Source organism: Gymnoscopelus braueri (assembly GCF_963280865.1).
Source record: "Gymnoscopelus braueri genome assembly, contig: SCAFFOLD_55, whole genome shotgun sequence".
NCBI lineage: Eukaryota > Metazoa > Chordata > Actinopteri > Myctophiformes > Myctophidae > Gymnoscopelus > Gymnoscopelus braueri.
This window is the reverse complement of record NW_027660884.1, coordinates 81,423-95,000: the sequence shown is the minus strand read 5'-3', so window position 1 is coordinate 95,000 and position 13,578 is coordinate 81,423. Positions and strand designations below refer to the sequence as shown.

Here is a 13,578-nt window from a genome sequence, read left to right as displayed (position 1 = left end):
GGAGTAGAGATCCAGTAGAACTAAGACTAGTGGAGAAGAGATCCAGTAGAACTAAGACTAGTGGAGAAGAGATCCAGTAGAACTAAGACTATTGGAGTAGAGATCCAGTAGAACTAAGACTAGTGGAGAAGAGATCCAGTAGAACTAAGACTAGTGGAGAAGAGATCCAGTAGAACTAAGACTAGAGGAGAAGAGATCCAGTAGAACTAAGACTAGTGGAGAAGAGATCCAGTAGAACTAAGACTAGTGGAGAAGAGATCCAGTAGAACTAAGACTAGTGGAGAAGAGATCCAGTAGAACTAAGACTAGTGGAGAAGAGATCCAGTAGAACTAAGACTAGAGGAGAAGAGATCCAGTAGAACTAAGACTAGTGGAGAAGAGATCCAGTAGAACTAAGACTAGAGGAGAAGAGATCCAGTAGAACTAAGACTAGTGGAGTAGAGATCCAGTAGAACTAAGACTAGTGGAGTAGAGATCCAGTAGAACTAAGACTAGAGGAGAAGAGATCCAGTAGAACTAAGACTAGAGGAGAAGAGATCCAGTAGAACTAAGACTAGAGGAGAAGATATCAAGTAGAACTAAGACTAGTGGAGAAGAGATCCAGTAGAACTAAGACTAGAGGAGAAGAGATCCAGTAGAACTAAGACTAGTGGAGTAGAGATCCAGTAGAACTAAGACTAGTGGAGTAGAGATCCAGTAGAACTAAGACTAGAGGAGAAGAGATCCAGTAGAACTAAGACTAGAGGAGAAGAGATCCAGTAGAACTAAGACTAGAGGAGAAGAGATCCAGTAGAACTAAGACTAGAGGAGAAGAGATCCAGTAGAACTAAGACTAGTCATTTTAATGCTTGGGTGTTGCACTACGAAAATAGATGATGCAACCCGCGGCAACAATGAATGATCTTTATACTTAAAGATGGGGTGCCATGATATTTTTCAACCTTAAAACCTGATCATAAGGTATTATTATTATGTAAGGATTTTTTTCAAAAAAAAAAAAAAGTGTACAGTAAGTGTAAAATGTTGTTTTTATGTGGACACGCCTCCAGTTCATTAAGTATACCTGGTTCTCACCTTAGCACCTCCTCCACCACCTTAGCACCACCCACCTGTCCTAGTCCCTCCTCCTCCTCATGCCCACACCTGTTGTGTTATGATAATGAGGGGGAGGGTATGGCATTGTGATGTCACAATGCCCCTGTTTCTCTATTGGCACTTTTGACCCTCAAGGTTTCAGCCTCCAGGAAGAAACTCCAAATAGTCAGAGAAGACATAAAACACCATAAAAACACCACCGGGGGGCTTAATGAAGTTCTATCAACCTCATAGACACATGAAAAACAGAAAAAGTGCAAAACCATGGCACCACCTCTTTTGTATTCACATCTCTCTCTCTCTCTCTCTCTCTCTCTCTCTCTCTCTCTCTGTCTCTCTCTCTCTCTCTCTCTCTGTCTGTCTGTCTGTCTGTCTGTCTGTCTGTCTGTCTGTCTGTCTGTCTGTCTCAACTAAGGGTATGAACTCATTCTCATGCTATTCATCAAAAATGTGGAATGCCCTACCAAAAGGAGTAAAGGAGTGTAAAACCCTACTCACTTTCAAAACTGCCCTAAAGATACACCTTCAGGAGGCTGCAATTCGAAAATGGCCCCTGTCTAAGTCTTAACCTACCCCTCCCTACCCCCCCCCCCCCTCTTTCATTTTCCTCTTTTGTATATATATATATTATTTTTTTTCTCTCGTCATACCAGTAACCTGAAAGCTGATTGTATGACATTCTGTATAGTAGTGTGTATATCTGCCTGCCTCTTATATTTCATCATGATTTGTGTGCATGGGGTCCTCATCTTAAACAAGCGTAATGCTTAATGAGGGTTTCCAGTTTAGTAGACCTTGTATTGTGAATTTGTACTTCCATGTACTGTTATGTACTGTCATGTACTATTCTCATGTCTTTCTAAATAAACTACATCAATCAATCAATCAATGTCACTCTCACTCTCACTCTCTCTCTCTCTCTCTCTCTCTCTCTCTCTCTCTCTCTCTCTCTATGTCTCTCTATCAGCTCCAGTTCTCATTAGAGCCCAGGCCAGTAGCTGTTAATTGCACAGCTTTCAATCACAATGGAAACTTACTGGTGACTGGAGCAGCTGATGGAGTCATCAGGCTGTTTGGTGAGTTGACAGTTACACTACTAACTACCTACTAGCTGACAGTTACACTACTAACTACTAGAGTGGGTTTGCAAATCTTAAATTGTGTTAAAGTATATAATCGTTTTTACTTTAGTTTTAAATCTGATGATGATGTATGCATTCATGTTTCTTTTTGTAATTCTATAGAGTACAGAAGTCCTGACGTCACTCGTTCATCCCCTGGGTCCTAAAGTCATTTATCTATATAGAATAACATTGGGTCGTCTTAGAATCGTCTCATATAAGAATTGTGGTCCAAAAATAAACAAACTGTCTCTGCGATATTGTCAGGGAGGAGGTTCTGTATCGTTTATATATTATATATATATATATATATATATATATATATAGAGAGAGAGAGAGAGATATTGCCAGGGAGGAGGCTCTGTATTGTTTATATATATATATATATATTGTCAGGGAGGAGGCTCTGTATGGTTTATGATAGTCTGTCACTCATGACAGACTGAGTCTGTTTCTGGTGAAAATGTAACTAATTCAGCTGAAGTAACATTATGGTTTTCTCACCGTCAGTTGATGCTTCATGTCCATAAGAGTCAAACCACCGGGTCATTTGTTTATTTTGGAACACAGTTCTTATTTGACTCGATGTTAAACACGTCTATGGGGAAACAGAACGGGGAAATAAACCGTGACCCAGGTAGGATGAGTAAATGATGTCAGACTTCGGTGCTCTATTGTCACTGATGAACCAGACTTTTATTTTTACTGAGATAAACACTTATAATGTTATTCTATCAGACATGCAGAGGTATGAGTGTGATGTTAGCTCCCTCTAGTGGTGATAATGTTATTCTCTACAGACATGCAGAGGTATGAGTGTGATGTGAGCTCCCTCTAGTGGTGATAATGTTATTCTCTACAGACATGCAGAGGTATGAGTGTGATGTTAGCTCCCTCTAGTGGTGATAATGTTATTCTCTACAGACATGCAGAGGTATGAGTGTGATGTTAGCTCCCTCTAGTGGTGATAATGTTATTCTCTACAGACATGCAGAGGTATGAGTGTGATGTTAGCTCCCTCTAGTGGTGATAATGTTATTCTCTACAGACATGCAGAGGTATGAGTGTGCCATGTCGTGGCACGCTCACGACGGAGAGGTTTACACCGTGGAATTCAGCCGAGACGAAAACACAGTTTTTACTGTCGGAGAGGATGGAAAGGTACCTGATACTGTTATTAATATTACTACTAATACATTACATTTACATTACAGTCATTTAGCAGACACTTTTATCCAAAGAGACTTACAATAAGTGCATTCAACATGAAAAGAAAACTACTTATCTCCAGAAGTCTGAAGAGCATTTTCTTCTAAAACAAGCAGCTAAGAGTATACCTAGTGCTGAGGTAAAAGTGACATATATCAGCTCTACTTTCTTAATATTACTGATAATATGATGATAATATGATGATAATATGATGATAATATGACGATAATATGACGATAATATGATGATAATATGACGATAATATGACGATAATATGATGATAATATGATGATAATATGATGATAATATGATGATAATATGATGATAATATGACGACTACTATTACTGATAATAATACTACAGATTATTATTTTAGTTGGTACTAAGTATTGGGTAATAAGGTGGTCTAAGGCAGGGGTCTTCAACGTTTTCAGGCCAAGGACCCCCTAGCTGAGAGAGAGATGAAGCAGGGACCCCTTAGCTGAGAGAGAGATGAAGCAGGGACCCCCTAGCTGAGAGAGAGATGAAGCAGGGACCCCTTAGCTGAGAGAGAGATGAAGCAGGGACCCCTTAGCTGAGAGAGAGATGAAGCAGGGACCCCCTCTACATTATATAAAATTGCGTTTCAGATTTTATTTTGTTTACGTGGTCTGCTCTTTTTTCCCTCTACACCTATGCCTCTTTGCCAAAAATAGCAGATCTACAAGCTACGCCTCGCAGCTAAAGTTCTCCTCAGAAAAGGGATGCTAGGGTTCAAGTGGTTAAGATAAAATACAAAATCCTTTCACACAAAGATTTGGCGGACCCCCTGTAGTAACTCTGAGGACCCCCTAGGGGTCCCGGACCCCCTGTTGAAGACCCCTGGTCTATGGATTCTCTAGAATCAGTATTCTTTGAGACTTCCATACAGGTATTTGGGGGCGTGGCTATTCCTCCATTCCTTCACCCGGTGAAACAGCACAGCGTTCACCATAAGAACAGATTTACAGAACGCACACATTGTTACATTCAGTGGGTTTATTTCGTCATAGCTCAACATAAAGGTGAAGTATTGTAGTGCAGGTCATTGCAACAACCACCCATCTTGTGAAAAATGAAAACGGCACAGACAGATATTCCAAACGTTCCGCGATTCATTCTGCCATTAATCATATTCTTTGAGACACATCCGAGTTTTTGCCAAACAATGAATCACGTGACGTTTTGATCCCCTTCCCCTATTGGCTCATTCTAGGACATGACATACGTGTAGGCAGAAGAATAGGAACAGTCTCCCGGCTCCACCCTGTTTTCCTTTAAAACAACTAAAACAATGGTTAACAAAGCCTCAAACACTTACATTACATTACATTACAGTCATTTAGCAGACACTTTTATCCAAAGCGACTTACAATAAGTGCATTCAACATAGAGAGGCAAGAAAACTACTAATCACCAGAAGTCTGAAGTGCATTTTCTTCTAAAACGAGCAACTAAGAGTATACCTAGTGCTGAGGTAAAAGTGCAATATATCAGCTACCTACTTTCCTTAGACAGACAAATAGGAACATCAAATGAGCAAGAGCTAAAACTAATAAGAGTATCAAATAAACAAGATCCATTAAAACTCGTACAACTAATTGACAACAAGTAGGCCAGGCAGAGAGGAAGGGTAGTGTTTCCTGAAGAGGTGGGTTTTCAGCCTGCGGCGAAAGATGGGCAGTGACTCTTAGATATGTAAAAATAGGCTTTAGATATTCTAATGGTTAGGTATTAGACTTTATAGTAGTTTGGCTTAAACTAAGTATTGTATTTGTTTTACATTAGTTTGTAGTATTTTGTGATGTTTTATATGTGTTGGTGTGTAATCTGAAGACTAACTCAGCCTGTAGCACCTGTCATTTAGATAACATGTTATGTAGACAGATACCAGGATCATTTGTAGATCTGGTATTCTATAGGTTGTATAGTTTCAATGTACAGATAATTTATTGATATTATATTGTTTAGAGACTGATGATGGGTTCTTGGTTTACCTATGATCCTAGATTACTATTTCTATGCATTTATGATCCTAGATTACTATCTCTATGCATTTATGATCCTAGATTACTATCTCTATGCATTTATGATCCTAGATTACTATCTCTATGCATTTATGATCCTAGATTACTATCTCTATGCATTTAATGTATTACCTCATGTTTACTGTAAATCACTCTGGATTAAGAGTGTCTGATAATGTGTGTGTGTGTGTGTGTGTGTGTGTGTGTGTGTGTGTGTGTGTGTGTGTGTGTGTGTGTGTGTGTGTGTGTGTGTGTGTGTGTGTGTGTGTGTGTGTGTGTGTGTGTGTGTGTGTGTGTGTGTGTGTGTGTGGGGTCAGTTTGTCCAGTGGAACATCCATCGCTGTGGGGTGAAGCAGTCAGAACAGGAATTACCTCAGGATGCTTCAGGACCCTTCGTTCTGTCAGGATACAGCGGATATAAACAGGTTCTTATTTATATTATTACTTATGTTATACTCTGGATATAAACGGGTACTTATTTATTGTATTATACATTTATTTATTCATTTACTGAGCTCTCAGGTGTCTCAGTGGTAAAGTATCCGGCTTTGTCCAGCGTGGATATGAACACATTTGGCCCGTGTTCAGGGGGGAGGGGTTTAGTGTTCAGGGGGGAGGGGTTTAGTGTTCAGGGGGGAGGGGTTTAGTGTTCAGGGGGGGAGGGGTTTAGTGTTCAGGGGGGGAGGGGTTTAGTGTTCAGGGGGGAGGGGTTTAGTGTTCAGGGGGGAGGGGTTTAGTGTTCAGGGGGAGGGGTTTAGTGTTCAGGGCGGGAGGGGTTTAGTGTTCAGGGGGGAGGGGTTTAGTGTTCAGGGGGGGAGGGGTTTAGTGTTCAGGGGGTAGGGGTTTAGTGTTCAGGGGTAGGGGTTTAGTGTTCAGGGGGGAGGGGTTTAGTGTTCAGGGGGGAGGGGTTTAGTGTTCAGGGGGTAGGGGTTTAGTGTTCAGGGGGGAGGGGTTTAGTGTTCAGGGGGGAGGGGTTTAGTGTTCAGGGGGGAGGGGTTTAGTGTTCAGTGGGGGTAGGGGTTTAGTGTTCAGGGGGGAGGGGTTTAGTGTTCAGGGGGGAGGGGTTTAGTGTTCAGGGGGAGGGGTTTAGTGTTCAGGGGGGAGGGGTTTAGTGTTCAGGGGGGAGGGGTTTAGTGTTCAGGGGGGAGGGGTTTAGTGTTCAGGGGGGAGGGGTTTAGAGTTCAGGGGGAGGGGTTTAGAGTTCAGGGGGGAAGGGGTTTAGTGTTCAGGGGGGGGGGGGGGGTTTAGTGTTCAGGGGGGGGGTTTAGAGTTGAATGAAGTTTCTACTGTTTATAATGTAAGGTTTTAGTGTTTTTATTCAACAGATGAATGAAGTTTATACAGTGTTATAAAGTCTTATTAATATTCATATTAATTATTCAGGTTCAGGTTCCTAGAGGCCGTCTGTTTGCGTTCGACTCTGAAGGTCAACATGTTCTGACCTGCTCTAACACTGGAGGAGTCATTTACCAGGTACCTACCACACACACACACACACACACACGCACACGCACACACACATTGATTGATTGATTGATTGATTGATTGATTGACATTTTTATTAGGCAAAAGAATGTAAAACAACACAGTTACATTTATAATACTTTTGTCTAAAAGGTCCGACCAAAAAAGTCCTTGCGGACTTGTTTCCGTTGGGGTCCTTGAGTTAATTTCATAGACATATATAGTAGCAACCAAACAGTTCAAAAATCAACATAAAGATACAGAGGAAAACCACTTGTACAAAAAAAGCATGAAAAAATAAAAAATATATACAAAAAAAGGGGAGGGGGGGGGGGGTCGTCTGTCTACAGGGAAACTGGTACTATCTCCTCTTTCGGCCTCCAGAAAGATGGGTTTTTAGGGCTGTTTTGAATGAGCCCAGCGAACTGCATTTTTTGAGGGATGGGGTTAGACTATTCCATACCTTGGTGGCTGTGCTATAGAAGGAGAATTTGCCCATGTTTGTTTTATGGGTGGGTGGTACCAGATTGTTGTTTACGCTCCCTCTAGTTTCGTGGCTGTGGGTGTCACTAACTTTTTCGAGGTATTTATACAGATATGCGGGTATAGGGGGCATTTCGGGCAAATCTGCATTTACAATTTTGAAGACCAGTCCCATTTTTTGTTGTTTAACCCTGTCTTCCACCCTGAGCCAGCCTGGCAAAGTGAGTGGGAGAGAGGTGGGTCATGGGCCCCAGTCCGAGAAGTAGTCGAATCAGTTTGTTTTGGGAGGTTTGAAGCTTAGTCTTCAGTGACACTGAGGTGTTGGAGTACCAAGAGGAGCAAGCATAGTCAAAAAGGGGCTGAATCAGGGCCCCTGAGAGGGTCCTGAGGGCCTGAGGGTTGACAAAAGAGGAAACTCTGCCCATAAATCTGGTTCTCTGGTTTACTCCTTTGACCACCTTTGTTGCCATGCTTTCACCTGTCAGGTATTTGTCAAGAATACATCCCAAATAGGTAATCTCTTCTTTGCTAGAGATGATTGTGTCATCGACTTTGACCTTGAAGTCATTTACCTTCATCTTACTGAGGGAATGTTTGGTCCCAAAGAGAATGGATTCAGTTTTCCCAAGGTGTAGTGACAGTTTGTTATCGGTAAGCCAGGTACGGATTTTTGAGAGTTCAGAGCTGAGAGCTTCCTCAACTTGCAACTTGTCCTCACCCGAGATCAGGAGTGCCGAGTCATCAGCGAACAGGAACAGTTTGCAGTTACAGGCAGCATTCATGTCGTTAATGTATAGCAGGAACAGTAACGGCCCTAGAATGCTGCCTTGAGGAACCCCGCAGCTCACCGGGAGGGATGAGGACATGGTTCCGTTGATGTCAACCACTTGTTCTCTTCCCTCCAGGTAAGATCTCATCCAATTTAGTGATGTGCAATCAAAACCAATCGCCTTCAGCTTATCAAGTAGAATTGTGTGGTTTACAGTGGTTTACAGTTGGTGGTTTACAGTTTACACACACACACACACACACACACACACACACACACACACACACACACACACACACACACACACAGTCTGAGCGTGTGGTTGATCTTGCATGTGTGAGAATCTTGTCGTCTCCTCATAGAGCTCAGTTTAACATTTTAACATTTCCACGTTGTGGTCTCCTCCAGCTGACCAATGGGGAGGAGCCGTGGCTGAACAACGTGCTGTCGCTAGGCGGACATCGTGTCTCCGTGGTAACCGTGGACTGGTGCTGTGCGGTGGACTGTGGCGCCTGTCTCACCGGATCCATGGACGGCAAGATCCGACTGAGCACGCTCCTGGCACACAAGAACTACTGAGCATGCTCAGTGGCCACCAAAAACTACTCAGCATGCTCAGTGGTACACAAGACCTACTGAGCATGCTCAGTGGCTCAAAAGAACTACTGAGCATGCTCAGTGGTACACAAGACCTACTCAGCATGCTCAGTGGTACACAAGACCTACTGAGCATGCTCAGTGGTACACAAGACCTACTGAGCATGCTCAGTGGTACACAAGACCTACTGAGCATGCTCAGTGGCCACCAAGACCTACTGAGCATGCTCCTGATGACTGAAGCCTGTCTCTAGCCTTGGACCTACTGGATCCTGTAGACTGACGGGTCTATATCTAATTATTCTGTTTCAATATTTTTTATTAGACAAAAAGTAGACAATCCACCACGAGTCTGACAGGACAGAGGGCACAGCATAGAGTCTGACAGGACAGAGGGCACAGCATAGAGACAGGACAGAGGGCACAGCATAGAGTCTGACAGGACAGAGGGCACAGCATAGAGTATGACAGGACAGAGGGCACAGCATAGAGTCTGACAGGACAGAGGGCACAGCATAGAGTCTGACAGGACAGAGGGCACAGCATAGAGTATGACAGGACAGAGGGCACAGCATAGAGTCTGACAGGACAGAGGGCACAGCATAGAGACAGGACAGAGGGCACAGCATAGAGTCTGACAGGACAGAGGGCACAGCATAGAGTATGACAGGACAGAGGGCACAGCATAGAGTCTGACAGGACAGAGGGCACAGCATAGAGTCTGACAGGACAGAGGGCACAGCATAGAGTATGACAGGACAGAGGGCACAGCATAGAGTCTGACAGGACAGAGGGCACAGCATAGAGTATGACAGGACAGAGGGCACAGCATAGAGACAGGACAGAGGGCACAGCATAGAGTCTGACAGGACAGAGGGCACAGCATAGAGTCTGACAGGACAGAGGGCACAGCATAGAGACAGGACAGAGGGCACAGCATAGAGTCTGACAGGACAGAGGGCACAGCATAGAGTCTGACAGGACAGAGGGCACAGCATAGAGACAGGACAGAGGGCACAGCATAGAGTCTGACAGGACAGAGGGCACAGCATAGAGTATGACAGGACAGAGGGCACAGCATAGAGTCTGACAGGACAGAGGGCACAGCATAGAGAATGACAGGACAGAGGGCACAGCATAGAGTATGACAGGACAGAGGGCACAGCATAGAGACAGGACAGAGGGCACAGCATAGAGTATGACAGGACAGAGGGCACAGCATAGAGTATGACAGGACAGAGGGCACAGCATAGAGTATGACAGGACAGAGGGCACAGCATAGAGTCTGACAGGACAGAGGGCACAGCATAGAGTATGACAGGACAGAGGGCACAGCATAGAGTCTGACAGGACAGAGGGCACAGCATAGAGTCTGACAGGACAGAGGGCACAGCATAGAGTATGACAGGACAGAGGGCACAGCATAGAGACAGGACAGAGGGCACAGCATAGAGTCTGACAGGACAGAGGGCACAGCATAGAGTATGACAGGACAGAGGGCACAGCATAGAGTCTGACAGGACAGAGGGCACAGCATAGAGACAGGACAGAGGGCACAGCATAGAGTCTGACAGGACAGAGGGCACAGCATAGAGTATGACAGGACAGAGGGCACAGCATAGAGTCTGACAGGACAGAGGGCACAGCATAGAGACAGGACAGAGGGCACAGCATAGAGTATGACAGGACAGAGGGCACAGCATAGAGTATGACAGGACAGAGGGCACAGCATAGAGACAGGACAGAGGGCACAGCATAGAGTATGACAGGACAGAGGGCACAGCATAGAGTATGACAGGACAGAGGGCACAGCATAGAGAATGACAGGACAGAGGGCACAGCATAGAGTATGACAGGACAGAGGGCACAGCATAGAGACAGGACAGAGGGCACAGCATAGAGTATGACAGGACAGAGGGCACAGCATAGAGTATGACAGGACAGAGGGCACAGCATAGAGTATGACAGGACAGAGGGCACAGCATAGAGTCTGACAGGACAGAGGGCACAGCATAGAGTATGACAGGACAGAGGGCACAGCATAGAGTCTGACAGGACAGAGGGCACAGCATAGAGTCTGACAGGACAGAGGGCACAGCATAGAGTATGACAGGACAGAGGGCACAGCATAGAGTATGACAGGACAGAGGGCACAGCATAGCCCAACATAACAATACAATAAAGACAGAAACACAAATCCTAAAAGACTTCACACCAAATACATGATATAATAATCATCACATTATTGCTGCCAACAACCTCTCTCCCATATAGAGCTCTATATCTAATTATTAAGAGCTCAAAGCAGGGGTCTTCAACAGGGGGGTCCTCAGAGTAACATGGGAAGTTAGCAGACATAGTAGCTAAATCTGGCACCGTGCTGTATATGAAACATTAAAAACATAAACATGAATGTATTTTTGTCTCGTAATGTTTAACATTTAACTGTATTTATTCATCTGTTTCAATCTCTGTGTCTGTGAAGTCTCTGCACACTTAAAGGAGTATTTCGGACTACGTTTTTCATACCTTTTATATGATATAATTATATCCTAGGACGAGTGGTACTGTAGAACATTTTCATAACTCTATTTGGGACAAAAAAAACACCATGGACACTGTCTCTGTATTCTATGATCCTATAGTTTACTGAGACACTACACTGTCTCTCTGTATTCTATGATCCTATAGTTTACTGAGTCACTACACTGTCTCTATGTATTCTATGATCCTATAGTTTACTGAGTCACTACACTGTCTCTGTATTCTATGATCCTATAGTTTACTGAGACACTACACTGTCTCTGTATTCTATGATCCTAGTTTACTGAGACACTACACTGTCTCTGTATTCTATGATCCTATAGTTTACTGAGACACTACACTGTCTCTGTATTCTATGATCCTATAGTTTACTGAGACACTACACTGTCTCTCTGTATTCTATGATCCTATAGTTTACTGAGACACTACACTGTCTCTGTATTCTATGATCCTATAGTTTACTGAGACACTACACTGTCTCTGTATTCTATGATCCTATAGTTTACTGAGACACTACACTGTCTCTTAGTGATGAGCGGGTCGACCCGTAACCCGCGGGACCCGCGGGTCAACCCGCGGCGCGGGTAGGTCGAGTCAGGATTTCAGAGAAAATTATGCGGGCTGAGGGTGAGCGGGTCAGCCGCTCTCCACGAAAAAAAAAAAAAAAAAACTATTTTGACCAACATGCTTGTTTATTCAGCCCATGACAATGTTGTGCTACTGTAGACATATAAAGGGACTTTGGGTACTTAAAAGAGCGCTATATAATATATATGTATATTCCCACCGCGGGTCGCGGGGCGGGTTGAGCCATAGATTTATATATGGGTTCGCGGGGCGGGTTGAGGCGGGTCGCGTTCCGTCGCGGGTTGGGGCGGGGCGGGTCATGAAAAAACCCGACCCGCACATCACTACTGTCTCTGTATTCTATGATCCTATAGTTTACTGAGACACTACACTGTCTCTGTATTCTATGATCCTATAGTTTACTGAGACACTACACTGTCTATGTATTCTATGATCCTATAGTTTACTGAGACACTACACTGTCTCTGTATTATATGATCCTATAGTTTACTGAGACACTACACTGTCTCTGTATTCTATGATCCTATAGTTTACTGAGACACTACACTGTCTCTGTATTCTATGATCCTATAGTTTACTGAGACACTACACTGTCTCTGTATTCTATGATCCTATAGTTTACTGAGACACTACACTGTCTCTATGTATTCTATGATCCTATAGTTTACTGAGTCACTACACTGTCTCTATGTATTCTATGATCCTATAGTTTACTGAGACACTACACTGTCTCTGTATTCTATGATCCTATAGTTTACTGAGACACTACACTGTCTCTGTATTCTATGATCCTAGTTTACTGAGACACTACACTGTCTCTGTATTCTATGATCCTATAGTTTACTGAGACACTACACTGTCTCTGTATTCTATGATCCTATAGTTTACTGAGACACTACACTGTCTCTCTGTATTCTATGTATGTGTTTATTGTTAGTTATATTATATTGTTATATTATTATTATATATATATATATATTCTATGTATGCGTTTATCTTGTTTACTTTAAGTAACTCTGGATTAAGAGCTTCTGATAAATGCCTAAGTTGTAAATAGAAAATAGCCAAAGTATAAATAAGTGAATAATAATAATTACAATAATAGTATAATAATACGCTGAAGGGGTTAATGTAAATGTTTTGTATTAATAATATAAATCTACAAAGTAATTAGTAACTCAATTTTTCAAATAATTGTAGTGGAGTAAAAAGTACAATGTTTGCCTCTTGAGGTGTAGTGGAGTAGAAGTAAAAGTATTGAGAAATTGTAAATACTCCAGTAAAAATACTACAAGAAAAAGTGACACTTTTTTTTGCAGGTGAGGAAACTCAAGTTGTAAAGCATCCTGCTGCCCTCTGCTGGCTGTTTGTTTGAACTGCAGTGTCATAGTCAGCGTTACCTTTTATAGTTTATTTATCATTCATCAGGCTTTTGAATAAAATCCTCTTTAGTTTGAGTCTTTTGAATAACATTACATTATAGTTTTATCATTCAGTATTTTAGTTATCTGAAATGTTTGAGTTTTTTGTCTAGTTTAAATATGAGATTTTAGTCACTAAAGAGATAGAGCATCATTGTAACACCTGATTTATACATGCATGCCATAAAATAGCAGATCTACAAGCTCACAATGCGTCGTGCACAATCAGACAATGTGACATT

The 13,578-nt window shown here is 42.8% G+C and overlaps 1 protein-coding gene and 1 long non-coding RNA gene across 2 annotated transcripts in view; one reads left to right on the top strand and one right to left on the bottom strand.

Moving 5' to 3' along the window:
- Positions 1 to 8,909, top strand: part of wdr91 (WD repeat domain 91) — a 45,836-nt gene extending 36,927 nt beyond the window's left edge. The window contains exons 14-18 of the mRNA XM_080457493.1: positions 2,063 to 2,171; positions 3,265 to 3,377; positions 5,788 to 5,895; positions 6,854 to 6,943; positions 8,595 to 8,909. Of these exons, the coding sequence (XP_080313619.1) occupies positions 2,063 to 2,171; positions 3,265 to 3,377; positions 5,788 to 5,895; positions 6,854 to 6,943; positions 8,595 to 8,765 (591 nt within the window). The 3' untranslated portion in view covers positions 8,766 to 8,909. The remainder of the gene's footprint in view (positions 1 to 2,062; positions 2,172 to 3,264; positions 3,378 to 5,787; positions 5,896 to 6,853; positions 6,944 to 8,594) is intronic.
- On the bottom strand, positions 8,722 to 8,995 carry LOC308081097. The gene is made up of 3 exons (XR_013932792.1): positions 8,939 to 8,995; positions 8,819 to 8,878; positions 8,722 to 8,758 (listed from the first exon to the last, which is right to left on the bottom strand). It is a non-coding gene; the product is annotated as an uncharacterized lncRNA (long non-coding RNA).
- Between the last annotated feature and the right edge of the window lie 4,583 nt (positions 8,996 to 13,578).